Genomic DNA, 27049 nt, shown 5'->3' on the forward strand with positions numbered 1-27049 from the left:
GTTTCCGCCCGGCTGCGGGCGCGGCGGCTCCATGCGCTCGGAGCGGGAGGCAGGGCAAGGGCTGGGGCCGGGCCGGGGCGGCGGCCGCGACTCGCGGCCCATGGACGCCCCGCTGCTCCAGGAGTCGCCGCGCCGCGACACGGACGCTCCGCCGAACCCGCCGCCGACGTCCCCGCCGTCCCCGCTGCCGCCGCCGCCGCTTCATCCGGCGCCGGGGAAACAGCGGGAGGAGAAGAAAACGGCTCTGAGCAAAGTGAGGGGGCGCGAGCGCGGCGCGGGGCGGGGGCGGCTCCGGTGGGAGGGAGGCTGCCGTGAGGGGACAGACCGAGCCCGATCTCAGCAGGTCCGTGTGTTTGTAACGGGAATTTCTTCATCTGCAGAATGAGAGTGTTCATTCCCTGGAGTATTGGGAGACCCCCAGCGTCAGCGCTGGAAATCATTTCACCTTTAATTGTGGAGTCAAGGCTGGCTATTGCTGTGGCAAAGCAGCTTCTGTCAAGGGCAAGAGCACATCTCTCTTCTATTTCATTATTCGAGCATTTTTCGTATAATACTTGCAGACTATAACAGGCTGTCCAGGGATGTCACAGAGCCTCTCTGGCTGGAGACGTTCAGAACCCACCTGGACACGTTCCTGTGACACCTGCTCGAGGTTACCCTGCCTTGGCAGGGGGGTTGGACCAGAGATCCCTTCTAACCCTGACAATTCTGTGACTCCTTGAGTACTGTGAGATTTGATTTATTCCTGGGGTTTTTTTAAATTGGAAAACTGAAGAACTGAAAATAACTCAGAGCTCAGCAGAGTTAAATTCAGATATTAAAGTACTAAGAAATTAAAACAGGTTGCCTGAAGTTTGATGGCCATTTTACTGCTTTGTGTGCTGGCATCATTCAGCCAGAGGTTTCTACACAGTTTCCTTGCCTTTATTATTGGGCAGTTTAGTTTGGTGTAGTGGGTTGACTCTGGCTGGCTGACCTCCAGCCACACAGAGTGCAAGAGTCACCCTCTTGCACTCCTCCCTCAGCAAGATCCAGGAATAAGGTATGTTGGAAAAAACAAAGTGTCATCACAGGAAAAACTGACACAGCTGAGGGAAGACCTGATAGCAGCTTCTTACAGCTTTCTCACAAAGGAAAATGGAGGGGCAGGCACTGATACTTTCTCTGGTGGCCAGGGACAGGATGTGAAGGAATGGCACAAAGCTGTGTCTGGGGAGGTTTAGATTGCATATAGAAAAAGGTTCTTCACCCAGAGGGCTGTTGGACACTGGAACATGCTCCCCAAGAAAATAGTCAGCACTAAGCCTGACACAGTTAAAGAAGCATTTGGCCAAGGCTCTCAGGCACACAGTGTGATTCTTGGGGCAGAGCCAGGAGTGGGACTTCAGTGGTCCTTGTCCCTTCTAACTCAGGATACAGGTTCTAATATGGAGAGAATTAATTTACTTAATGGCTAACTAAAAATTAAAGAGGACTGTTAAAAAAAAAAAAGATTGAAACTGAAACACCTTCCCACCTCCCCTCTTCCTTCCCAAGTTCAACCTCCTCTGCCTGGAAGTACTGCAGAAGGATGAGGAATGGGGGTTGCAGACAGGACATAACAGCTCCTCTCTGCTGCTCTGTCTTCCTTAACACTCCTTCCCTCCTCCGGCATGGGGGACCTGACATGGGACACAGTGGGATACAGTCCTTCATGAAGTGCTGCAGGAGGGTCCCTCCCACATGCTGCAGTTGTTCATGACCTGCTGCAGCATGAGTCTCCTTCATGGGCTGCAGGATAAACCTGATCCAGTGTGGGCTCCTCTGCACAGGCTGCAGGACCCTTCAGGGCATCTCCACTTGCTGTGGCATGGAGTCTCCCATGGGCTGCAGGTGGATGTCTTCTCCACTGTGGTCCTTTATGGCATGTGGAGGAACAGTGTGCCATGATCTCCTTCAAGGGACTCTGCTTTGGCATTTGGAGCACCTCCTCCCCTCCTTCTCCTGTTTGTCTGCAGGGCTGTGTCTTACACATGTTTTTCACCCCTTACTCCTCTGTCTCACCCCTTGCTTGCTACCTTTCCTGTCCATTCTCAAACACCTTTCCCAGAGTCACCCTGACTTGGCTTAAGGGGCTCAGATGTGCCCTGGGGTGGATCCATTGGAGCTGCTGCACTCTGCACTGGGCAGCCCCAGCATCCTCTCAGAGGCTGCCCTGAAAAACCCCTGCCAGGAGCAACTGGACAGAGACCTATTACACTGAAATACTGCTGTAACAAGACTTAAAAGCTAGTTTAAATAATTTCTTAGAGATACTGTAAAATTTTTATGTAATTAATATCTGGTTTTTAGGTTGATGATTAAATTGCAAGGGTTCTCAGGCTGTTCATCAGAATATGTCAATTATCCTACAGTTTCGAAACAATTGCAGGAACTGAGTCAGGGAATTTGTGCCATCTGTTTCCACAGTATTTAGATCAAATATAAATCTCCATTTCTTTTTATATATGCAGGTGGTTATTCGAAGGCTTCCTCCTTGTCTAACCAAGGAGCAACTGGAGGAACAGCTGCATCCTTTACCTGCCCATGATTATTTTGAGTTTTGCACTGCTGATCCCAGGTGAGGATGAGCTGTTTCTGTAGGTTTTCAGGTGCTGAAAACCTAATCAAGGTATGTGGGACATTCCAAATCACGTGTTTTTCCTCTTTTTATTATTTTTGTTGAGTTACTATTGTGGCCCGCCTCAGAAGGTGGGGATAACCCACGTTCTTGTTGCTAGATCCATTGGGGCAAGTTAGTGTGAAGTGACACTGAATGATCAATATTTGTAAATAAACAATATAGGGTTTATTATAGAACAACTTGGCTGCAAAGGAAAACAGGTATGGAGCTGTTTTGCTGGTTATTATCTATAGCAATACAACATGAAAGTATTGTAATATGAAAGTGCAACAACATCACCCAAGGACACAGACAAGGAGAGATAGAGAGAGAGAGAAAGAAAGAAAGAAGGAAAGAAAAGCACAAAAGAAAGAAAAACAAATTACAAGAGTGGGAGGATCTCACCACCCATAGGTCCTGCAATAAGACTTGGTTGCTGTGCAGTCTTGGATCCAGATCTGGCAGGAGGAGTTGGGGGGAAGTCCCAAATAAGTGGAGGGAGAAGATGGTGGAACACAGCATCTTTTGGGTCTATATTCACTCTGGTTCAGGTGGGAGTGGGGAGCTTTATGTAAGAATGTGGATCAGGGGACACCTTCTAAGACAGCACAGCTGCCCATGCTAGCAGCACGGTTGAGTCAGTTGTGCCCCATTGTGTCCTATCAGCAGAGATGAAGCCGCTCAGGTCACTCTCAGAGTTCCCCGCATTTCTCAGGAAGAGGAGAGGGAGCCCCACATCCCAGTGGTTTGTGCAAGGAAGCACAGCTTAGCATGACACGGAGCACAATCCTGTCCAGCTGGGGATCCAGCTCTTATCTCACTCACAGCCCATCATTCACCCTGTGCCTTATCAGATCAGAGGTTTAGCCATTACACGACTAAAAATTCACCTACTCCATCTCAACCAAGCATCTCCACAAATGAGAAATGTTTTGAGTCATTGTCTCTGAATAGTTCAGTTTACTCCTTAAAATATTTCTGAAAGCTGGCTGCATATGCAGAGACAATGACATTCCTATTCCTGATCTTTTCCTTTACACTGCAGATTTTAAAGTGAATTTTTTTTCGTATGAATAGGCCATAATGTAGTTTGAAACCCTGATGTTTCTTTTAACCTTCATTGATAAACTGTAACAGCCTGCTTAATTGGCTGTGAGCAAGATTCATTCTGGGGCAAACAATGACAGAATCTTTTTATGAGTCCGTTTGAGTTTAAGTTCTTCATTTACCTGCATGGATTTTTATGTGCTTCATACACATTTTTAAATAATCTAGTTTTATTCATTTTTGTCTCATGCAAAAGTAAAAAAGAAGAAATATTGGCTGATTTAAGTTAAATCAGAATTGCTGGTATAGTTACATAATTTACTCAGCATCACAGTGGTAAAATGCAATTCCCTTTTGAATAAATCAGTTTCCAGAAGAGAAACAAAACACCATGTATGCTCAAACTTCACGTGTTCTGAAAAACTGAAGATCCATCTTGTCGTATCTTAGTCTGTGATGAATCACCCCTCCACTGGCTCGAGATTCTTTCCACTGACTATAGAGGGATGCTGACTCTTTATTGCTGACCAAATTTTGAAGTTAGGGATTCTCTCAGAGTCAGTTTCACAACCAAGAAGAAATAAATGTTTATTTAGAGAAATTATGACCCTTTCTGACCTAGGTAGTTGCACATGAGTGCAGCAGCAAAATAGTAGGTGCTTCAGCTTTTCTGTTAAAACTACAAAGGATGCGAAGTGAGGAAGGAGGAGAACTTACTCTGATTGGAAATCTTTGTACCTTACATTGCTCTTCTGAACTTTGTCATCTCTGTTTCCAAGTGGGCTTCTTTAAGGCTTCTGTCCCAGCTGTTCGTTTGATAAGAGGAAAATACCAAAGGCAAACCAAAATTTCTCTCAAGAAGAGCGTCGGTTCTCACTGTGTTTAGATGCACAAATGCCAATTAACAGTTAAAAAAATTCCAGTTTTAATTTTCCAGAAAAGTTTGCATAAGAATTTAGGGAGTCAGCCTCTTTAGAAAAGAGAAGGCACTGACAATAGTTGCATATATAAAGCTTCATTTTCTCTCCTATGTGATGAAATTTGGATTACCCAAAAATCTTGCTATTCACTCGTTTAATTGCATATATGGCAGGTTACCAGTGAAAGATACTGTTTTTTCACACTGTCATTTGTAATGTTATTCTCTTCTGTCTTCACAAATCTAAACTCACTAAAAAAAATTCATTTAAATTTGAATTTTTTTTAGTGAAATGTTTTGTGTTCATTCCATTTTTCTTCATCTTGCTTTTCAAAAAATGTGTTTTCAGACAAAAGATGGGTCTTTTTGGAATGGATTTATCTTTACCAGGTTTGTATGGCTACAGCTTCTTTCAGCAAACTACACAGTTTATGTGGGCATTTCACTGCCATTCTGCAGTTTTGGCTTGACTGATTATTTGTTTTTTGACTGACTTAAGACCACCTTGTCTCTTTTGTCCCCTTTGTTCAAATGCTGACACATACCCACAAATATCTTTTTATGAGTCATCTCTTTACGTTACCCACTGAGGAATATACAATAAACTTCCAGAAAGTAAAAGTTTAATCAAGGTTACTCTCAGTCTTCTCTTACCCAGCAGAGAATACTTTTTAAGTGTAAGGCATTATATTGCCATAGTCTGTCATGTTATGGGCAGTTCACAAGATTTCAGCAAACTCTGTGCATGTGTCTTCATGTCATTCCAGCTAACAGGAAAAGCTACAGAACAAAGTTGGCATGTTTTCTGTCTTTCACTGAATAGCTTTTTTCTAGATCCTGTACCATGTGCATAATGGCAAGCAATCCAGAGAATTCAGTGATAACAAAAACATGTGAAGATGAAAAGAAATGTCATGTCACCCAATGAGAAGGATTTGAAGAAGCTCCTCAGTGAAGAGGATCTGTTGGAAAGGAGCATAGAGATGCTTTGATGCAGAAGCAGACAAGTTTCCTTAAGAGCTGTAACATCTCATTTAACCACATCCTGTGTTACTACATCACAGAAGTTTCTATAGGCTCATTCAGATTTTTGAGCTTTTCAGAAATTCATGCCATGAATGATGAATGTTGGAAATGGGTCAGGAGCAGTTAGACAAATACTTAGACAGATATTTATCTATGAAAATCTATTAAACATAAGTTTCAAGTTTGGTATTACAAAGTCCCTAGGCTGCAGATACTTACAGTTATGAACTGAGTGCAATATTTGTACATTTTCCCCTTTTTAATAAATTTTCTCTTGGCATTCTCTATTAGTTGCTGTTGATAAGGGCACTAGAGAGGTCTAACTGTAGCTGGTTCTACATTTTTATTTCCAAGATAATTCATCGTAGAGGACAAAACAAAGATATGCATATCAACTCCAGTTTCTCTTTTTTTGTAATCTTTGTAAGTGTTATCTTTAAGTTTACAATGTCGTGTTATAGGTAAGCTATAAAACTTTTTCAAATTTCATGTGATTAATGTAATTTTCAGTTTTTCAGTTACATCTATTTCAGTAAAATCATTTCAGAAAGTGACTTGTGTTTCGTTCCTTTTTCAGATTCATCTGATTCATTGCATTACATTTATTTTCTCTTGCATATTGACATCAAAATGCAAACAAAACACTGTTTATAGATGATAATAAAGACTCTGCCTTCTTGATAGACTGTTGTATACTCAGACTTCAAATATTAACTATTTTTTCCAGATGCTCTCTCCTTTTTGTCTGCTAGTAAAGGTTTCTGAGCTTATTCTGAAGATTTGACTAATCACCAGTCAAGTGATTGATCTCTGGCCCTTCAGGGTTTGGGTAATCTCTCTGCACTGGCATTGAGTGCTGCGCGCCAGTAATTGTTGATAGTGTTGTGAGGTTATGAAAGGAAAGAAATCTGAACACAAGCCTTGCTTGCATGAAAACAGTTCAAATACTCAGTGTCATGCCATGTATCTCAGAGTGATGAAGCTTTTCCAAAGAGCACTCCTCTTTTTCCCTCCATAACATCTTCCCAACATTGTGCTCAGGATTATTGTAGCTAAACAGCATTACCACTGTAGGCTGTAGGTTTGCACCCAGGAGCTGCAGCACTGAAGGGGCAGTGTCTTTAGTGTTTCAAGGGAACCAGCACTACTGTGTTCTGGGTAAAATAATTGACAGGCTTTGATTGGCACAACTCTGGTGTTTCTGCTTCCTCTGCCAGGCAAACTGCTCATTTAGAGCTGTAAAAAGGAAAGACTAAGCTTATTGGAAATTGTACCAGTTCCACCCATAATGAGAATGACCACAGAAGATGACAAGGATAAGGCCAGGGGATTTTAGCTTGACATGACAATGTCAATGATGAGTTATCAATTATTGTATGAATGGGTGGAGGAGCTATTTGACTCTCCAAAATTTAGTTTTAGAGCTCTATATACATGTAAGTATATATTTTATAAATGCCCACCATCATTCATGAGTTGATAAGTATTTTACTAAGATGAGATTGCTGGCTTTATAGTTAATATGTTGCTGTTTAAACTGTAAATAACTATTTAAAATTATGTTCCTGTAAATCAATCTTTTTACACAATTGTGTTAAAAGGTACATTGTAGAAGTAAACATTTAGAATGTGTTTGTTATTAAAGTTGCTAGAAAAATAAGGACTTAAAAAGATGATAGACTAAGTGTTACAGAAATAAATGTACCCTGGAAGATTGAATACCCTTGAATGCAGAGCAGAAAAAGAAAAAAGAAACATTGTGTTGGAATGAATAAATGTGTGTACATTCAGACTCATCTGGGTTATTTCCATAGAGATTGCTCCAAGTGCCGACATGTGCAGTGCATCTGTCCAAAACATTATACGTATGGAAAGCAGCATTATAGACAGCAAACATATGGCAAAATGGAACCAGCTCTTGGATGATAAAACTGAATTTCAGATCCTGAATGAAATCTGTGGTGGTAGATACTTGAAAAAAGCAGGAGACACACAGAGTTCACTTCTGTAGGACTCAGCTGGAAGACAAAATCCTGAAGAGTAAAGGGAATTTTAGCCAGTAACTGCTAAATACTAAGTACAAAAGTCAAGCAAGAGTGTTTATTCTTAGGAGGGGATGTTAGCCTCAGAGTGCCTGTAGCCCTGTGAAGCCCTGTGCATTCTTTGCTGCATGACCATGCTGTTCAGTTCTGAGTGGATAGGTAAAGACAATCCAGGGTGGGGAGTAGCTGCTGGAAATCATGTGTGTGAAACCTAGAGTAAAAGTGATACATACGCAATCCAGTGCTAAGTATTTCAAATGTGCTAGGTTTAGTTAGCTTCCCACCTAGAATGTGAATTTTACTCACTTTTTTAGGCACACAGTGCACTTTGCTGGGTAAGAAGCCTAAGACAAGGGTTTGAAACACTCAATTGGGTGGCTTTTGTGCACTCAGCACTCTGATAGCTAACTCACATGCATATGAGAACCAGCTCTTTTGTGGAAGTGGTCCATCAGAGAAGCGTTGTCACAGCTCTGTTTCTGCAACCTCCTACCCCAAACCTAGCTACAGTAATGGACAGACAGTGCTGTGTTATTGTGTTGCACATCAATATCCTGCTGTGCTCAACCATGCCTTTACATTGTTGTATGTTTCTGCTGATGCATGTGAAGTTCTTGAAGATGTTAAAAATGTATAGCAACAACACTAGATCCCTTACTTGCAAGGTAAATTCTAAATCTGTTTTCCAGTGTCCTGTTTATACAGACTCAGTTAGTTCTTACTAATGACTGCTTAATAATCATATCAGATGTTCCTCCATTTTGAAAGTTATTCACTCTTTTTAAGCTGAAAGAGCCAGAAAAATATTGTGTTGTGTACCAGGAAAAGATTATGTTGCCAAAGAAGGTGAAAGAGATTGCATTGATATACCAGCTGAAGGAAACAAGGAAGGAGCAAGCCTTTGTATTTTCAGTTCAGTTTCACAATGAGTCTAACCATAAGTTTCTAAGTTCCTACAGGAAAAAAAAATTCCAACTGTATGATGAATCTACTTGCTGTGCACTGAGGCAGAGAAATGCCACAGTAATGTAGGAGTGGACCCTTGTCCAAGTAACAGTCTTTAATCTATAGAAAGTTTTAGTATTTTACAAAAGCTGAAGATGGAAAGAACAGTGGAGTAGTTATTTAGACTAGGGACTAAAACTCAGTTCCTCAATCTCAGGTAATAAATGGAATGAAAATAATGTTCCCTCAAGATTTTTATCTGATGAATGTTTAGCACTTCAAGGGTACAATCATATCTGTTGAATGTCAGGCCTTGTTTAATTTAAACCTCAAAGCACATGAAAGATAAAAATAGTGCTGTTGATATGACAGAGAAGGAAATTTCCTTCTTCATGGGAGCCCCAGTTATCTGAGACTTTTACAGTTGTAGCCATTAGGCAGCACAGAGACATTGCTTCCAGTACAGCTATAGATTGCCACAATAAAATTCCCTCCTTATGCATTTTAAAATACATCTTTTAAGTCTGTGTAATTATGAAAAGTGTTACATTTTGTCTTCTTTGAAATTGATGAGAAGAAATCTGTCTTTTTATATCTGCTTTGCATCTTGGTGATAACTCTGCAGCCATGCTATAGCATCTCTCAGCCCTGGCATGCCCTAGCAGTTACCCACTTACCATTCACACAATGCTGTTCCTATCCTAGAATGTCAAAATATACTGGCTATATATGGATAAAATGACTCTTCCTCTCTTCCTTGGAAATAGTTCATCTTCTTCAAGCTGTAGAAACACTTCATAGCTGGTATTTACAAAGTAGCTAAATGAAGAAAGCCCTCTAGGTTGTTTTGGTTTTTTAACATTTCTTCTGGCTACAGGATCAAACACAAAATTGGTGGGTGTACAAAACCATTGGTGATTGACAGCACTGCTCTTTATGGTCTCCTCCTAACACTGTAAGTGGAATCCATATGGATGCATATTTTAAAAAGAAAAAACTTACTTAGGAGCAATGTTGCTTTGAGCTGCCACATGCATGGATCCTGTGATCCAATCCATATTTTGCTCTTTCTCACTCATTGTGAAATCTGATTTTGAAAGAGCTATGGGATTGAAATACAATTGCAGCTCTGTGTGTTTATTGTCTCCTGGTGCCAGTGGCAAGTTGGTCTGAAGACAGGCCATAGGTGACAATGGAATTATGAACTATTGGAATTATAGAATTGTAGGTATTTTAAAGATATTGGCTTGTGTTAAGATTTGTTCAGAAAATTGATGTAATATGTAGTCATCATTAAGTCAATTTAATACAAACTGACTTATATATAGCAGTTGCAGGAGTTTAAAGCATGTACATGCCATGACTCTCAGTCACTTAGCTGATGAGTTCTAATTCATTACATTACCTCTGTTTCATCATGGTTGTGGTGTGCCAGCCCTGAGGTTTTTATCAGGCACATTAAACATTTACCCACGGAGTGGGATCTATGCCAATAAATTCTTGAAGAATCAGAATTATTTTAAGTACCTGTTTCTTTTGCTATGCTTTGGATTTTCACAGCAACTATTGGTCACAACTAGACGTTGCATGTACATTGATAATACATGGATATCTGATGGAGTTTATTTATTTGTGTATAATGCAGTGGATTATATTGCCCACTATTAGGCTTTTTATTCTCTCTTAAAGGTGGAAATCTATTTAAATACAGTGACAGCCTGGAAGCTGCCACTTCACTGCAGTCTTTTACTTAACCTTTCCTTTTCAGTGATACAAGACTTTTCTTAGTATGCCCAAGAAGTTCCCCAAAAGCACTGCTGTTATTCATGTCTCTTAAATTGGGAAATATTAAAGTTTTAATCCTGCACAGTTGGAAATGTATGCTCTGCAATTTAGGGGGACAAAATAAACTGGAAATATTTGTGTCAGTTCAGAATAAATTTCACAGTTGCATACAGAACTCTGATGTCCTGTTACTTTTTGTCATATATATATATCATTAGATGTGTAAATGCAAAGACTGCTTAAGGTAGCAGTTTCTCAGAGAAGATGAGAAGTATGATGTGATTCCTCTGGTTTTATGTTTTCCCTAGCCCTGAAAAGAATAATAAGTAACATAAAATAAAATTTCTTGTTGCAGCCTTTATCCTCATCTCTACTCAAGAGCATACATTAACTTTAGAAATCCTGAGGACATCCTTCTTTTTAGAGATCGCTTTGATGGCTATGTCTTCATTGATAATAAAGGTTGGACTGTTTGTAAGATATTAAATGTGTATGTATACATATACCAATTTAGAGCATCAATTTGCTTTCTTTTTCCTAGTTATGCCATTATTTCATCACTAGGCAGTTAATTACATAAAAAATATGTTAACATTTATCACTTAAAATATAATAAAGTGCAAAATATATTTGTCCATGCAGTTTTGCTTGTCTATGTGGTGTGCATGCTTTATGTGCATTTTTATACTTTAGGCAATGCACTATCAAGACCATACTAAGAAATTACCTTATGCAAACTTCACAATTCATTACAATAGTAACTGAACACATTATGAGCACAGATTTTTACATCTTCATCATTTCTGAGCTAAAGTTCTGCCACTTACTCCTGTTTGGAAAAAGCAAGAAGAAACCTTCAACATTTTGGTTGCCCACTTTTAAGACATGTAGAGGTTGAATTTTTAGGGCCTTTGTAGACATCTTGAGTTGAGTTCTGAGAACAAGAATGGCAAAATTGATTGCCAGTTTTAAAATGTTCAGTCTGAAAATGTTTGCCCAACAGTAAAGAAAAAGTCTGTAATGTAGATGTAGATAAATCCAGGTCGTCTGCAGGAATATGAAACTGCCATCAATAAGAAGGGGTTTAGCAGAACTTTAGCAGTTCCTTGCCTCATTCAGGCATACCTTCTGTAAAAAGTTGCATAGGTTATGTAAAATAGACGTAGATTTGTGGCTCTCTTGTACAAACATTTTTCTATTCTGTATACTCAGTGTTGCAGAGGTCCTGTGAAAAGTAGTCCTGCCCACTCTTACTGGAAACTGATCTCTAAAGAAGGTGTCAAATCAATTAATTCCTCTTCAGCATTTCCTACCTGTGATGTTTTATTTCTTTCTAATGTCCCTCAGATTTAGATGGTTTTTGTAGAGATGAAGAACAAAACATTCCTAGCAGTGTGCATTTCCCAGATTTAAAATTCTAAGTGTTTTAAAATTTAAAACTAGAAAGAAGTTTTTTTAATGATTCTGCTAAGACTTTGCCTAAATTCAGCACATTCTTCAGTATTATGCTGGACTAAAGCCAGAATACTCTGCAAAACTAAGCTTGGACACAGTTGGCCAGTTTGATGATTGCATGTACAATTAAAAAGCACAAGGTTTGTTCAGAAGTGCTCTCTGGTGAGGCTTGTGGCAGCATTGCATTTTGAGGCTAAAACTAAGACAAGGATTAGCAGGTTCAATAAGGTTAACAAATGTTCTAGCAGACTGAAGACAAGTTTTCCTTGTACTTGAGCAAAGTGTAATCTTGAACCTGCTGCAAGTGGAAATCAAGTGCAATTCAAACCCCACACACGGTTCTGACTCCAGTCCACAGAAGAAGCCAACCCAAAGCAAAGAATCCCTGCCAGTAAAAACACAGGCAGGAGTTGCACAGTCCATCGTAAAGAGAGAAGTTACACACAATTCTGTGTGCTGAGTTTTACAATTGTGGTTCTGAAAGGAGATGCTTTGTTGTTTTATTGCATATTACCTGGCATTTATTTATTTTTTAGGCTTTTAGGCAACAAAGCCTTAGAAAAGCAACTCAACAGTTCCAGACTTATTTCCTAATAATAATCATTGACTTAATCATTGTCAGACTGAGATTTTGTGATAGATTTTTCTAACCAATTTCTGTGAATAATTAAGAGGGAGCTATAAATAATATTGCCAAAAATTTATTTTGCAACAGTATTCATCCTCATTTTCAGTCTTGTCAGCATATCCAAATAAAAGATCTTTTTTAAAAATTTTAAATACCTCTTCATGTAACTTTTCATTAGAAGTTTAGGAGTGAGTTATAGAAACATTTACATTTGTTTTCACATAAGACTTCCCAACATGTGTTCAAGAGTTTGGAAGATCTTGCTTGAAGGTAGGGAATGTTTCTCCCCCTCAAAAAAATTAAGGATTGATTTCTTTTAAGGTTTGGAATATCCTGCAGTGGTTGAATTTGCTCCATTTCAGAAGATTTCCAAAAAGAAGCTGAAGAAGAAAGATGCCAAAGCTGGGAGCATTGAAGATGGTAAGCATCTTTTCTTAACATCATAGTGGAAAATTTCTGTTATGTATTGCAAAGTATTAATATAAGTCAAAAATTTTTCTTCACAGATCCAGAATATAGGAAATTTTTAGAGAATTATTGTACTGATGAAGACAAGATCTGTGCCAATCCTGAGATTCTTTTGGGAGAGATTGAGGCCAAAACAAGGGAACTCATTGGTCTGTTTTCTTGATTTTTCTTATTATTGAGAATATTCAATATCTTACTTTTTATCTTTATGATACTACCTGCAAGAGCTGGCCTGTTCAGTCTAACAGATTTATAGTACCAGTTAAATATTTGTTTTCCAGGCAAGTAGTAGCAGTAAACCTTAAAGTCTCTATGCATGAAATCATTTGGCTTCACTTCAACTTTTGCATGCACACACACTGGCTTCAGAAATAGGCCTTTAGTAATTCTGAATACTTACAATGTATTAGTAGATGAAAGATTTATTTTTAAAATACAAATAGCTGAATACTTAACCATTGATCCCTGATATTAGCTGCTTTGATTAAGAAACATGAAATGATCTCTGTCTGTTCTCATGATCAAGATTCTGGAAAAGCTTTAAAAGTAAGGCAACATCTTGTTTTCTGTATGCATGCAGCATGGCTTCCACAGTGCTGGGGGGGAATTTTAAATAAGATGAGCACTGAAATCTTCAGTGCTAGTATGCAGTTTTCAGGATGACATGGAATTTTGGTGTATCTTCAAGTGATAACATGCAGAACAGTTAGTCTTTCCCTAGGTGTGACATTTGAGTAGGAAAAAAAATTGACCTTTGCTGTTATTTCTTTACAGTGAAAAAGTGGCCAGCTCTTTTGATTAGAATCATAAAATCATTTAGGTTGGAAACTTGCTGTTCAAGAACATCAAGCACAACCATTAACTCAACAGTGCCAAGTCCACCACTAAACCATGGTGGCACAAATGCCACAACTGCACATCTTTTAAATACCTCCAGGGACAGCAACTCCATTTCCCTGGGCAGCCTGTTCCAGTGCTTGACAGTCTTCTGTGAAGAAATTTTCTTAGTATCCAATATAAACCTGCTCAGTTACATCTTGAGGCCATTTCCCCTTTCCTGTCACTTGTTACTGCTGTTTGAGAGTTAACTGGAGAGATTTGGAACTCTAATAATTTAGAGGAAATGGAAATGGACATTTAGATAACTCTGTTATCAATAAAACTTGTTTGTTGCTGTTTTAAATTGGGAAGTCGCCCAATAATTTTTATTTACCCCAAATCTTCCATGGTTCTCTGGTTGACAGCAGAGTAAAGGCAGTAAAACTTTGGTAATAAGTATGCATTTTGCAAAAAGTTTATGGTTTCAAGAAGATTAAATCAACTTAAAAATACTCTATCAGGGAAGATGATTAATCTTGAGAGTTGCAGATTTCTGAGCAACAATATTAACTGAAGGCAGCTTTAAGGCTTTTAATGTTTCATTTCTGTTAAATCAGAGGAAATCAAACTAGTTGCTTTATTTTTCCTGCCATTCGAAGCTGTGGCCATTGCTATCAATACAAAACTAAAGATTTCTTCAGCAGTTAGCATGTTTATAGTAAGATTATGTAAGGGTTTAGCTGTGTGTCCAGTTTCAAAGGTGTTACTCCTACTGATGTCAATGAAGGAATGTGCCCAAGACTTTGGTGGCAGAATTGAGCCTCACATGCTCAGACTTTCTCCCTGTAAAGTTACTGCAAACCAACATGTTTTATGCATCATGCCAGGTGCATTGGCTAATCAGTTTCTATGTGATAGAGAGATATGAAAGAGATTTTCTCTGTAGCAAGATGAAGATCAGCAATTTTTTTCTCATTTGTCTGTAGACAGCAAGATAAAATGTAAAGTTTTGCTGACACAGCTCTTCATTTAGTAATTTATTTTCTTTTAAAGATTCTTAAACATTTTAAGAAAATGCTCTTAGGTTTGTATTTGCAGTAAGGTCCATAAATAAGTTGGGTAAGATTCAAGTTGGATAAACATTTTTTTCCCCTTCCTCTTTTGGTAGTACTCATCACACTGCTTCTCTCCCTTGAACTTCAAATTATAATTTCCCATTAAACCAGGCTTACTCATGACTAGGGTCAAGTTCTGAACTCTCAGTGCAGCTTATCCTTTCCCTAGACTTTTCAGTTACAATTTGTGATCTCTTTCAGCATGTAAAGGTGCCCAGAGGCAGCCACTGCTCAGGCAGGGGAACTTAGGGAGCAGGAGGGAGAGGCAAAACTCAGATCTGAGGGACCAGAAGGGGGCTCTGGGGGCCTAAAATTTGTCCAAAATGATGGGCAGGTGGAGAGGATGGGGAAGCATGGAAAATCTAGGAATAGAAGGAGGAAAATATCAAATTAACAAGTTTTATTTGTTGTTGATTCCTACCATTGACATTTGCTAAAAAGAAAGTGAATCCTACCAACCTTCCCATTCATAACTATGTAACAAAATTTTGTTATTAATGAATGGGTTGCCCCCAGCATAATCCAACTTTCAATGCAAAAACATTTAAATGTCTTTGGGATATGAATTGTCTAGATTTTGGCCATGTAATTTCAAATTTGTTGAAGACTTTTCTAATTAATTTTTTAATTTCTTTTCTTTCAAATTTTGTCATGCATTTCAATAGGGAATGTTTTTCTGTGGTTTGAGGGAGAATCCACTATGTAACTGCAGAGCAATTTCAAGTAGTAAACATTTTCTCTTCTGGGATATCTAAAACCGACAAAATTTGTTGTAACTACTCACAGCTGTAAGTACAGGCTGAATTGAAGTCTGAATTCAGTACTGACAGTCATGAATAAAGAATTTGATAAGTAACATGATAAATAATTTGATGATGTTCTCCAAGTTTTTATAGAATTTAGGGATGGTTCAGGCAGGTACCTTGGTTTCAGAGTGTGGAGACAGCTCTGTAATAAAAGAATGGCTGTGTGATCCAGTAGATGAGATGTTTTATTAGCAATTTTGGAAGCCAGAGTTTTATTGGATCTGCTAATACTTTCCTATGTAACTTGGGACAAACTGCTTATCTGTTATTCCTCCTGTTTTCCTGTGGAAAGGTGAATACTAAATGTCAGATAAATGAAAATGTTTTATGAGACTGATAATGTTTCCTTCCTGATGTACTTTGAAAACTGGGTTTGAAAAGGGCTATGTGAGTTACAGTAACGTGGGCTGTATATGAACAACAATATAGCTAGGTTTTGATGTACAAAAGTAAAAAGTAGGAATGGATTCTTCTGAACACATTTCTTTCTTTTTTTTGGTGAAATAACCATTCAATGAGCAGGAGAGAAAAGCCATTCTCTTCAACTGAAAGGATATGATATTTAATTAAATATCAAATAATCGTGCAACATATTTCTGTTGCTTCTAATGCTAACAGCAAAAAAGAAATAAAGTGTTTCTAAAGCAGAATGATGGGAATGCCTTCAAAAATACATGAAACAAATAGGTTTATCAATAACAGCTCCCTTTCAGATAAAGCTAGAAAAAGGGGGTTAATACTAAAGTAAATAAATGAGTACATTTTAGGAGTTGAACACTATATCACAAATTTTTTGTGTTTTAGCTAGAAGAACAACACCCCTTTTGGAATATATTAAAAATAGAAAATTAGAAAAGCAGGTACGTTCAGACTTTTGCCTGAAGTTCCACATTTCTGTTTCATATGGTTTTCTGTTGGACAATTTACAATTAATCATTATTGAACTCTTCAGAGAATACGAGAAGAGAAAAGAGAAGAACGGAGGCGGAGAGAATTGGAGAAGAAACGTTTGCGGGAGGAAGAGAAAAGGAAACGCAGAGAAGAAGAAAGACGTAAAAGAAAAGAAGTGGAGAAGCAAAAGAAGATTTCTGAAAAAGAAATAAGGATCAAGGTAACTGAGATCAATGAAAAGAATTATTCTTTTTTTGAAGTTATCCAGAAGTTCTTTGGTATCTCAGTGTTTATTTAGTGTACAACAGCACAGTGTGGAGTCACCAAACCAGTTTTGACTGAAAGGGGAAGTAATGTAGACCTTTGACAAAGTGTTGTTTGAAAGTGTGACTGATGGCCTTACCTACCATGGTGTGCTGGTGCAGTTAGGGCAGGTAACTCGGACATCTTCATACAACTCTGCAGCATTCCTTGCCAGCATTACCTGACAGAACCAAATTGTTCTGTGCCAGCCTGTTGGAAGATTATTGTGGGTTTGATGCCCTTATGGGCCATTCACTTAAGAGTTGGACTTCATGATCTTTGTGGATCTCTTCTAACTCAGAATATTCTGTGATTCTGTGTTTCTGCGAAAGATAGCTTTAACACTTTCTGTCATGAAAATCTTCATTTGGCCATGTATGCAGAGACACATATTTATGTTTATGCTCAGAACTAATGTATTTTAATTGTATGCTAATTTCAGGTTGCAGTGCCTTTCAGCAATCTGAATGGATTTTAATGACATCACTTAGGAGGGTGTATCTTGTGCTAAGAAGTCAGGCCATATAAAACCATCTTATTTCTGCAAGGTGACATAGATAAAATTGTTCATCTGAACCACATTTTTTGTTATTGGAAAGGATTTATAGGCTGCTTTAAAGAGGAAATTTGGTATAAGAATCTGTAGCATAAAGCAAGAGCTTGACTCAGATTTACTGGTGGTGAGAAGCCAGAGAACTGTGTACATCTTTCCTCATTTGTTCTTGGAAAATAGTTTTCTTCACCTAAAAGTATAAAAATAGTAAATTCTGAAGCTGAATTGCATGTTTTTCATATCTGGGCATAAAAAAATACTCTAGAAGTTCATAAGAAAAGGGACTTAATCCTTAAAATATATTACCTAAAAATGCTTGTCCAAAAAGCGCTAGTATTCATGACATATCTGTGGTGATATGACCCTGAAAGCTATTTCTGTCTCTGAAAGTAAAGGATAATATTACCTGAGAGAAACATTATAGAAGTTTCAAATATTGGAGAAGATTAATCTGTGCTCATTTCAGAAACAAAATGGTGGAATAGAAAGACTGAGGTGTACTGCCTAGAACTGATATGGTAGGGTAATAATTTGAGACAGTTGGTCCTTGTATAAAGTTTATGCCTGTAATACTATACTCTGATGAAACCCTGTATGGGTTGCTATGAAAGAAACAGACTTCGTGAAAATCCTAATTTTCAAGGTGAAACTGCAATGACTTCTCTTCTGCTAATATCACAAGTTTTTCCCCATCTGTATTTGTGTCAGGATGTACTAAGCACCTACTTCTACATGCCTATCCCAATTCATGTGACAGACATTTTATATAATATTTCAATTTCCTGCTCTCTTTGTAGTATTGTAGAGGTTCTGCTTCTTATTTTATGGGCAATGACATTGAGCTCTGTTACATGATTTCTAAGAAACCATAGACCATAATAATGTCTTTATGTTTATAACTCAGGAGAGAAGAATAGGTAAGTGCTCTGAGAAGAATAGGTAAGTGCTTTCTCCAGTATTCTCCATGTATTTGAAAGTGTGCAGTTGAATACCTAATAATGACTGTCACTCCTTAGCAAATGTAAACCACCCTTTTAAAATAACTTTAAATTTCATGCTTTGTAAAATATATTCCTAGCATGTAAATAAGGTATTTCCAATCTTAGCAAGTTACTGATATATTTAGTACTTATTAAAATGCCTGTACAATAGAGGAGAATAATTTTGCACCACAATATAAACAAATATCTCTTAGCTTCTCAAGAAGCCTGAAAAAGGAGATGAACTGGCCAGTGAAAAGCACAAAGAAAAAGGTGAAGAAGCTGACATTGAGGAAAATAAATGGGATAAATCATCTGGATCTGGGAGTATAAAATCCAAATCTTTGGAGAGTTCACTAAAAGAAATTAAGGAAAAGTAAGTAATATTTACCTTTTAGTCTTTAATTTAGATCTTAAATGCTTTCATCACAAGGCTTAAATATAAGTGGTGCATTGACAAGATGGTCTGTCACCAAAGGACCAATTTCATTCTGTGTGTGAACAAATCTCTTCCTGTTGTTTTGGTAAAAGGTGTTTTGTAACAATTTACTGACCTGGTGGCAGTAGTAGTGGATGCAATTTGTTATTGGTGAAATGCTATGAAATCCCTGATTGGAAGGATTTCTGCATGAAATCTCAAGTCATTCAAGTCATTTTGGTATTTCACCTGTTCCCCATCAAGAGCTCAGGTAAGGCTCTCCTTCCATTACTCATGTTGAAGACTGAATTGTCCACAATGCCATACTTTTCCTTTCATGTGGGTTGGCTGCAATAAACATATAAATGTTTAGGTAAGTGGGACAACAGCAAAATCGTGAAGGTGTGAATGAAAGCCTTATGATACATACATGCAGTAGGCTGTCTCTATCTCCTGCTGCCTTTTGTGTTACATTTGCAATGGTAAGAACAAAAGGCATAGCTCTGTTCTATTACTGCTGTAGTCTGGAAGTGACTCATATTACAAGTGTTTTCAGCAGTTGGTTCTCTTTCTTGTCCTTTGGCACATGAGTCCCATGGCAAGCAGGATCTACCCATAAGATATGCAAGATAAATAATAAAGAAAAATATGTATGTTCTGAATGTTCCTGAAAAATTCCATGCCCTAACACTCTGAAATTGAAAATATTCAGCAACTTCTTTATTGATGGTCTTCAAGAAAGGAAGCAGAACAGGCTCAGCAGAAACACTTGCAGGGGCAAATCAGTTGTCTGCTACTCATAGAATCTTTCAGGTTGGAATGACCCTTTAAGATCATTGAGTCCAACTGTTAACCCAGCACTACCAAACTGCCATTATAAACTGTGTCCTTAAGTGCCATGTCTACACATCTTTTAAATACCTCCAAGGATGCTGACCCCACTACTTTCCTGGCTTTTTATGGATTAAACTTTTGGTGGTGCCATGTAACATTGTTTGCTATTGATCCTGTAAGTTTAACAAGACATTCATGTAGATTTTGCTCATGTAAAACAGAATCTGTTTGGCTGCACAGGTACAGTAAGCATTACCTTGTCTTTCCAAGTAATTTCATCTTGATTTTTAGTGGGTAGGTAGCAAGCTATGAGCTATTTCAGCTGGATTGAGATTTAAAGTTGAAACTACTTTGTCACTGACTCAGAAATTGGTAATAAGCTATAACTGCCAGCTCTACCTGCAGGAGACTGAATTGCCTGTTTGAAACCATGTCAAAGGCTTGGTAGCAAAAGCTTCCTACCGCAAATCAAAATCTCAGTTGGTGCATAAGTTACATGGTCAAATGCGAATTTGAAACTGCATCAAACAGAAGTGTGCTTCCACTCCCTTCTATTAATTTCTGCTTTCTCTGACTGTGTAACTTTGTCTTCTACCTATACCCTGAAATTGCTTACCCTGCCATTTCCACTCTTGCCTGCCTGTTCACTGTGATTCAATTTTAGGAATCTACTTTGACCACTCGTGGAACAGGAGTTTGTATCCCTGTCCCCTGCCTGCCTTCAGACACAGCACTTCCTCCCCAACAGTAACAGACAAGGGAACAGACAAGTATCAGACAATACTGCAGCCACAAATTGAGAGAGTCTGTCTGGCTTTTTGGAAGGTCTTGCCCTGAGCCTTGCTAGGACTTGGAGTTAGGTTCTGGAATAGCATATTAAACATGAAGCAAAGCAATTTCCAGCCACATACCCCTTAGCTAACATGTATTTTATGTAAATGTATCCATGCTACAGGTACGGGGGTCAGTGTAACTGTGGTTGGTTCAGGTGTCTGTGACAGCTGGGATGTTGCTTCCACTTGGTGAATGTGTTATGCTGATACAAGCTCAGTCTTGTGAAATGCTGAATAACTTAACCTCTCATTCAGGTTCTGCTCTGACTTTCAGCTCTTCCTGAGATGGGGACCCTCTTTTGGCAGCCCCACTAATGCCCAAGTTGGCATTGACAGATGCTACCAATTTTCACATTTCTGTTATATGAAATAGAAAAGTTTATATATAGATACACTTTTATTTGTATTAAATAATTGCAAATAAGAAGCATATCACTATTTGATCACCACACCATTGAAAAATCTCATTCCTCTCTGATTCTATCTGCAGTTTCCCAAAATATGAGGAGACTATTAAAAGTAACTTGCTGTTTCAATTTTAAGTATTTATACATATGTAATGAAAAGAAACTGCCTGTATTTGTTCCTTTTGAAGTTCAATCTATTTTGTAATATTTCTTCATTATTTGCAGTCTGGCCATATGAGAGAAACACCCATTTGCTGAACTGGAGCAATGAAGTGAATAAGAGCTGAGAATTTTATCAGACAGGCAGCAAAATATTGCCAATAGTCTTTATATTATAAACAATTTACAGCATAGCAGAAATTAAATATAATGTTGTGGTAAGGTAATGGTCTTTGCTGAAATAAAATTGCAAAGGCAGGCTAGATTGTTTGGAGACACAATAAACAAAAGCCTGGAACATAAGTATTTATTTTCACAAATGTCTTCTGCAAGTTATGATGTCAGTAAATAATTTTTGTTATGCAGAGACATAAAATTTACAAATTGATACATGATACCTGCACAATTCCTTCAGATCCTGAATGTTCCTGTTCAAGGGAATACATCCATGCATGACTCACCTCAACACCAGGCTACAAGAGCTAATAGTGCAGCATGTGTTTATATGAAGGGTATTGGGGAACTATTGATAGGATTTCAAAGAGGGATAGAAGGTGAAGAATAGGCCTTCCACAACAGTTGCACAAAAGCTTGGTAAAGCTGTGTCTGCAATTCTCAACTAAATGCATGGGTGGACATACATGGGAGAGACATTCAGCATTTAACCCTTTGTAATGAGAAGAAAACAACCTTGATATATCATTTATCTACACACTCCTGAAGTCAAAGGAAGGCTTTGACTTTTGTCTTTCTGTAGCTTCTTTTTACTGTTAACTGCTTGGATTTTCTTTCTCTTCACACATACTCATAGGTCACAAAATGATAGTGACAAAGAGCAAAGAGATTTGGAGAGAAGATTTCGAGAAAAAGAACCTGAAAGACAAAGGTATCGATTGGATGATGGCAGAAAGCATAGAACTCACTATGAGTTTGACAAGTTTATGAGAAGGAATGAAGAAGAGCTGAAATGGGGGAAAGGATACAACCAAGACAGAGGAAAGAAAGGGAACTACAACTACAGCTTCACTGTGGAGGCAGTAGACAAACTGGGTAAAGAGGACAAGTGTGATGACATGGCATCCAAAAAGGAGCGCATAAGAAATAAGGTTCTTTTATTCATTTAGGATAATCTTTCATTAGTTAATATGGTTCAAGATCACAGGTTTTAAATTCTGCAAATACAGCATAAAGATGCTTTTTCAAAAGAATTCTTTATCTCATTTTCAGTAAAACCCAGATTCCTTTCTGGGTTGTTGTCAAAGGACAACAGCAGTTAAAATAAGTTAAGGCTACAGGCTCATTCATATTCACAATATATAGACTTTCTGTCTTCACTTCAACCCTGTCATTTGAAGAATACTATTCTTGGAAGCCTTACATTTTACAAGTATATTGAAAATCATTACACTTCTGATCTGTAATGAAATTTAAAAACTGTGCCATGTTAGTCTTTTAAAAACATACTTCCATTACTCTCATAAAATAATTATATTATGGATTTGCCAGGCATTGCTTGGCAGAGCAACAATAAAGACTTAAATAAATAGCTATTTCAGAGAGTGTGAATGTATGGATTCTTCAGTATTACATACCTGCCAGTATGAAAAGGCTGTCATTGCATTTGGATAAATTTATCCCCATAGCTGTTGTCAGGGGAAGAGCAGATGCAAAACCAGTGTGAGCAGAGCCTGTGTCATAGTGTGTAGAGCTGTCCCCTGTTGTCTCCCAGAGATCTGGGTATTGTTTTTCTCAGGCTGGCTGATTTCATGGATGTGCAAGAGTCTTTTCAGGATGTGGCTCTCCTTGTCAGCCCCTTTCTCTCTCTCTCTCTCGATCCTAGATTTTCCACAAAAGATGACCAAAACACTGTTAGCATAGAAATTTATTCTGCATGTGAAACTCTTCTTTCAAAGCAAGTGACTGATCTGTACTGTGGGCTAAGGCTGACAAGAGTAAACTAGTCACATGCAGAGTGAGTCTGCATGGAGTGTGCAGGGTACAAGTTCAGGTGGACTCACTGTGCATATCAAGGAAGTCATCTTGTGCCAACACAGAAAGCCTAGCGTGCCCTAAGGTTTTTTATGCAGAGATCTGCTGGGCAGAATTGCTAAGATTTATCTGCATTTATACATTAGCCATTTCCTCATCAGTAGCTCAACATTTTTCTGTAGAATAGTCAGAAAAATGGCTAGTTCATGTTGTCATTATAGTGCAAGAGTTCTATTGTCATTACATTGCAAGGGTTCCATATTGCTAGTTTTGTACCTCCTTGATGTTTCTTGTAGGTGGCTCCTCTAGGCACTGACTCTTCCTTGCCCTCACAGTAGCCAACTGACTCCAGTTCCCCCTCAGAGAGCCAATCTCCTCTTTTATAACACTCTTCTGATTGGCTACAGCTGCAACCTGTTAACATCAGGCCTGCTCCTAATCCTTAATAATTGGCTCAGCTGCAACTCTTTAGGGAGTAAGATTACTTTCTATCCTACCTTTATTTACTTATGTTCTATCCCCCTACAAGTTCAGAAACAGGAAGATGGGAGAAATTTTTTTTTCTCATTCTTGCCATGTTCTTCTTGAAATCTGTCAAAATAATCCCCAGCCTTGGAACTGGATGGTGGGTGCTGGGGACATTTTGGCAAGTGTTAAGAAGCTGCCTGCTTTTTCTTTCTTTGCATCACTTTCTGGTACCTTGTTGAGTCCCTGGATTAGTCCACACTTAGGACTAAAATACTGGATTTTTTCCCTAAAAAATTTAGCACCATCAGTAAGGTATGTTGCAGTGTGGTGATTTTTTTCCTTAGAGTATTTATCACATAGGTGATTAGGGGCTCAGTTTTACAACTTAGGTATAGCATTGACAATGCCAACACAAATTTTTAGTCAGAGATAGAACCTCTTTTTGAAGTTCATAGGAATTAATTAGAAAATGATAAATTTCCAGTGTAAGTAATGTGATAGCTTTTATACAAACCACAGGCTATAGAGGCTGTGGTAGGAAAAGTTCATTTGGATCCTTTATCTTAAACTTTCTAAAGGACACTGCTTGAGGATCTACTTTTATGCAGCTGTTTGGGATATAGAAAGGTGTGTTATGCATTTCATACCACACTGCAAAGCACTAACTTGTCATAAGGCTCCATAGTGAATCTTGACATCTGGTCTAAAGAGAAGGAGAAAAAAAATGGGTGAAAAAAAGCCAAGTGGGTCAAAAAAGATGAAAGAAAAAAAAAAGAAAAGGGGAAATGCATATTGGGAATAAGAAAAAAGGATGAAATAACAAAAATCAATAATTACTTAAAAGTTACTTATTATATTACTTACTTCATTATGAAGGCAGTTGAAAATTGGTATAGTTTGATGTAGGACAGTTTCAGTGTTCTGCCACTGTCTTTAAGTAGGCTGCTGGCTGTTTACTGAACTTAACACAAGACTGATCAAAAAGCTTGGGTATTGGTGAGCTTTTGGTTGCTTCATAACATTATGTGAAAGTAAAACACCCTTACCAGGAGAAGACTTCTTAGGCAGAGTTTCTAACTGGTGTGTTTTAGTAATGAAATTTCAAAAATAAAGAGTGCTCTGAATAGCATCACCCTTTTCAGGTTTGAGGTTTCTTTTCCATGTAAACTGGTTCCTTCTTCCATTTTCTCAGGATCAGAGCATGTGTATGATTGGGTCACTCACAGAGCCTGCACATGCTCAAATTGTACTTACTTTGTTTATTATCAGTACATAAATTCCCCTGCTCTCATACTCAGGATGGAAAGCAAGATGAAGTGGAGCAAAAACTGTGCCATTTCATTCTGATGTGTATAATTCAAATGTGCATTGCATATTTAAAGTCTGGTAAGGATTGGGTAATGATTGATGATCAGTTGAGGATAATTTTCTAGCTGCTACCTGCTGAACTGTTCTCTGGTCTGTCTTGGATTTTTATGCTTAGATGTAATGTGTGACATTTCATCTGCAGAGTTGCAAGTGCACAGGCTATTGTTCTTCTCGGCTGATGTTAGTGAAGGTAGCAACATTTCTTTTGTTTTCCCTGTAAATAACATGTTTGATAATTGTCTGCAGTATTTCTCCTTGTTTATGCCAAATGTATCATAGGATCTTTAATTTTTGCAGCATTTTTCATTTTTTCAAAATGTTTGGCTCCCAAGAATAGTGTTATAAACAACACATATTGAATACTAGATGCTGAATACCCAGACCATTTTCATTACATGCCATTTTTTTCCTCGTTCTTATCAAATGTAAAGTAACTTAACACAAAATCTACTTTCTTCATAAAGATTCAAAACTTTAAAATTCCACATATGTGTCCCACATGAGTTTCTCAGAGCATTAACCATTATCTCCTTCCTTCTAGGATCGTCCAGCCATGCAGTTGTACCAGCCAGGAGCTCGCATCCGAACACATATGGGACCTACAAGTAAAACCTATGACTGCAGTGGGAAACCCTTTGAAGATGCTCTTGATAAAAAGTATGAGGCAGATAATTCAGCTGGAGCTAGTTCTGAAAAGACTGAAGAAACAGAATAAAACAGTCTGGGGGAAAAGTCTTGTGAAAAGGAATGAATTTAAGATTCAGCATCATCACAAAAATCCATTGGGCTGTTTCAGAATTCCACAGGCAATTGCATCAACAAAATAATAGCTCTGCCTCTTACTTTCTGAAGAGTGACTGGAGATATGTAAAATATCTTACAGCAAAGGAATATTCTTGCTTTTTTACAAAAAGCAGCTCAAGCACTCTTTGCCTAATTTAAAAGCAGTTAAAATATTTTATTAGATTTACCTTGAAACAGAAGACCCTCTAGCAATTTTAAGGAAATATTTATATAAGACTTTAGAGAAGCTATGTCAGCTTCTTGAGTCTAAAGAAATGAAATGTAAATTTGCATCAGTTTGAAATCTGAGGCACTTTACATGTATTTGGTGCATGACATGAGGGTCCACAGGACCCCTTCCTGCAAGTGGCAGGGGCGGGGGCTGCTGCAGGGTGTTGCAGATGGACTCAGTGGGAACAGCCCTGGGATGAAGCTCTGGAGCCAGTGGTGTTTGCAGGATGAGGCCCACAGTTTGCACAGTTGTGAGGAATGTCCAGTGGTATCTGTACCTCATGGTGTTTACATTGGTTTTCAATTAACTGTAGTGTCAGATAAGTGTTAGTAAAGCTACAAGTATGTTGTTGGAGAGTTTGTCTTTTTCTGAGCCACTTTTGCCTTTTATATTTTAATAGATTCCTTGTGCTTAAAACAGAAGACAGCTAATGCAAACATCAGCACATTAACAATAAATCAAATCTGGTTTTAATTAATTAGCTGTTTTTTATCATTCTGACACTGACTTTTGGACAAAAAAAAGTGGTTGTACAGTGATGACTTTTTATATGCTAATGTTTCATATAAGTTGCAGTAACACGATTTGGAAAATGTAAAATACATGAGCATTCTGCAGTTTTGTTTGTTAAAAAATGAAACACACATGAATGTCAATTGCAAACTGCCATTTTGTAAGATCCAGGCCAAATTCTGCCTGGATTCTAATGCAGGCACATTCTAAGGCAGGCACATATACATGTGTATGTGTGGGGGTGTGTGTGTCTTATGTTGGTTTCAATGATAGACGTGTGTTTATGAAAGGGCGGGATATGTTCATTTATCTTTCATGGATGAAAATTTCTCAGCTGTCTAAAAATGAGACCTGCTTTGTCATTGAAGTTAAATAGTAAGATATTATTTTTACATCCTCTCTGAACATTTTATTATTGAGCATAACATCTAATTGTCCTAGACTGAAAATTATTTATTGTATTTTACCAGATATTAAGCATTAAATAGAATAAAAGCAAAAAAGATTTTGACTATGATTTTGAGATGTGATATTGTGCTATTTTTTCATCTTTTACTCCAGAAAAAAATAAGTAAGATGTTATTTTACTGCTTTGCATGGTTCAGAAGCAGATAAAAATACA

General features: G+C 38.0%; 1 protein-coding gene across 5 annotated transcripts; it reads left to right on the plus strand.

The window, feature by feature from the left end:
* On the plus strand, positions 1–26944 carry UPF3A (UPF3A regulator of nonsense mediated mRNA decay). Of its 5 annotated transcripts, none has more exons than XM_071430717.1 (10): positions 2–253; positions 2493–2599; positions 10761–10867; positions 12810–12908; positions 12995–13105; positions 16501–16556; positions 16649–16807; positions 18639–18799; positions 21886–21960; positions 25441–26944. In XM_071430717.1, exons 1-10 carry the CDS (start codon positions 32–34, stop codon positions 25724–25726), a joined length of 1383 nt encoding a protein of 460 aa, XP_071286818.1. In that variant the 5' UTR covers positions 2–31; the 3' UTR covers positions 25727–26944. The 5 variants fall into 5 exon arrangements, with proteins under 5 accessions (XP_071286821.1, XP_071286818.1, XP_071286820.1 ...); XM_071430719.1 differs by having other exon boundaries at positions 5–253; positions 21886–22124; positions 25441–25655; XM_071430722.1 differs by having other exon boundaries at positions 17–253; positions 21886–22180.
* Positions 26945–27049: the final 105 nt, after the last annotated feature.

Source organism: Agelaius tricolor, unplaced genomic scaffold (assembly GCF_023055355.1).
Source record: "Agelaius tricolor isolate 1412-34295 unplaced genomic scaffold, bAgeTri1.0.p SCAF_7, whole genome shotgun sequence".
Lineage (NCBI taxonomy): Eukaryota > Metazoa > Chordata > Aves > Passeriformes > Icteridae > Agelaius > Agelaius tricolor.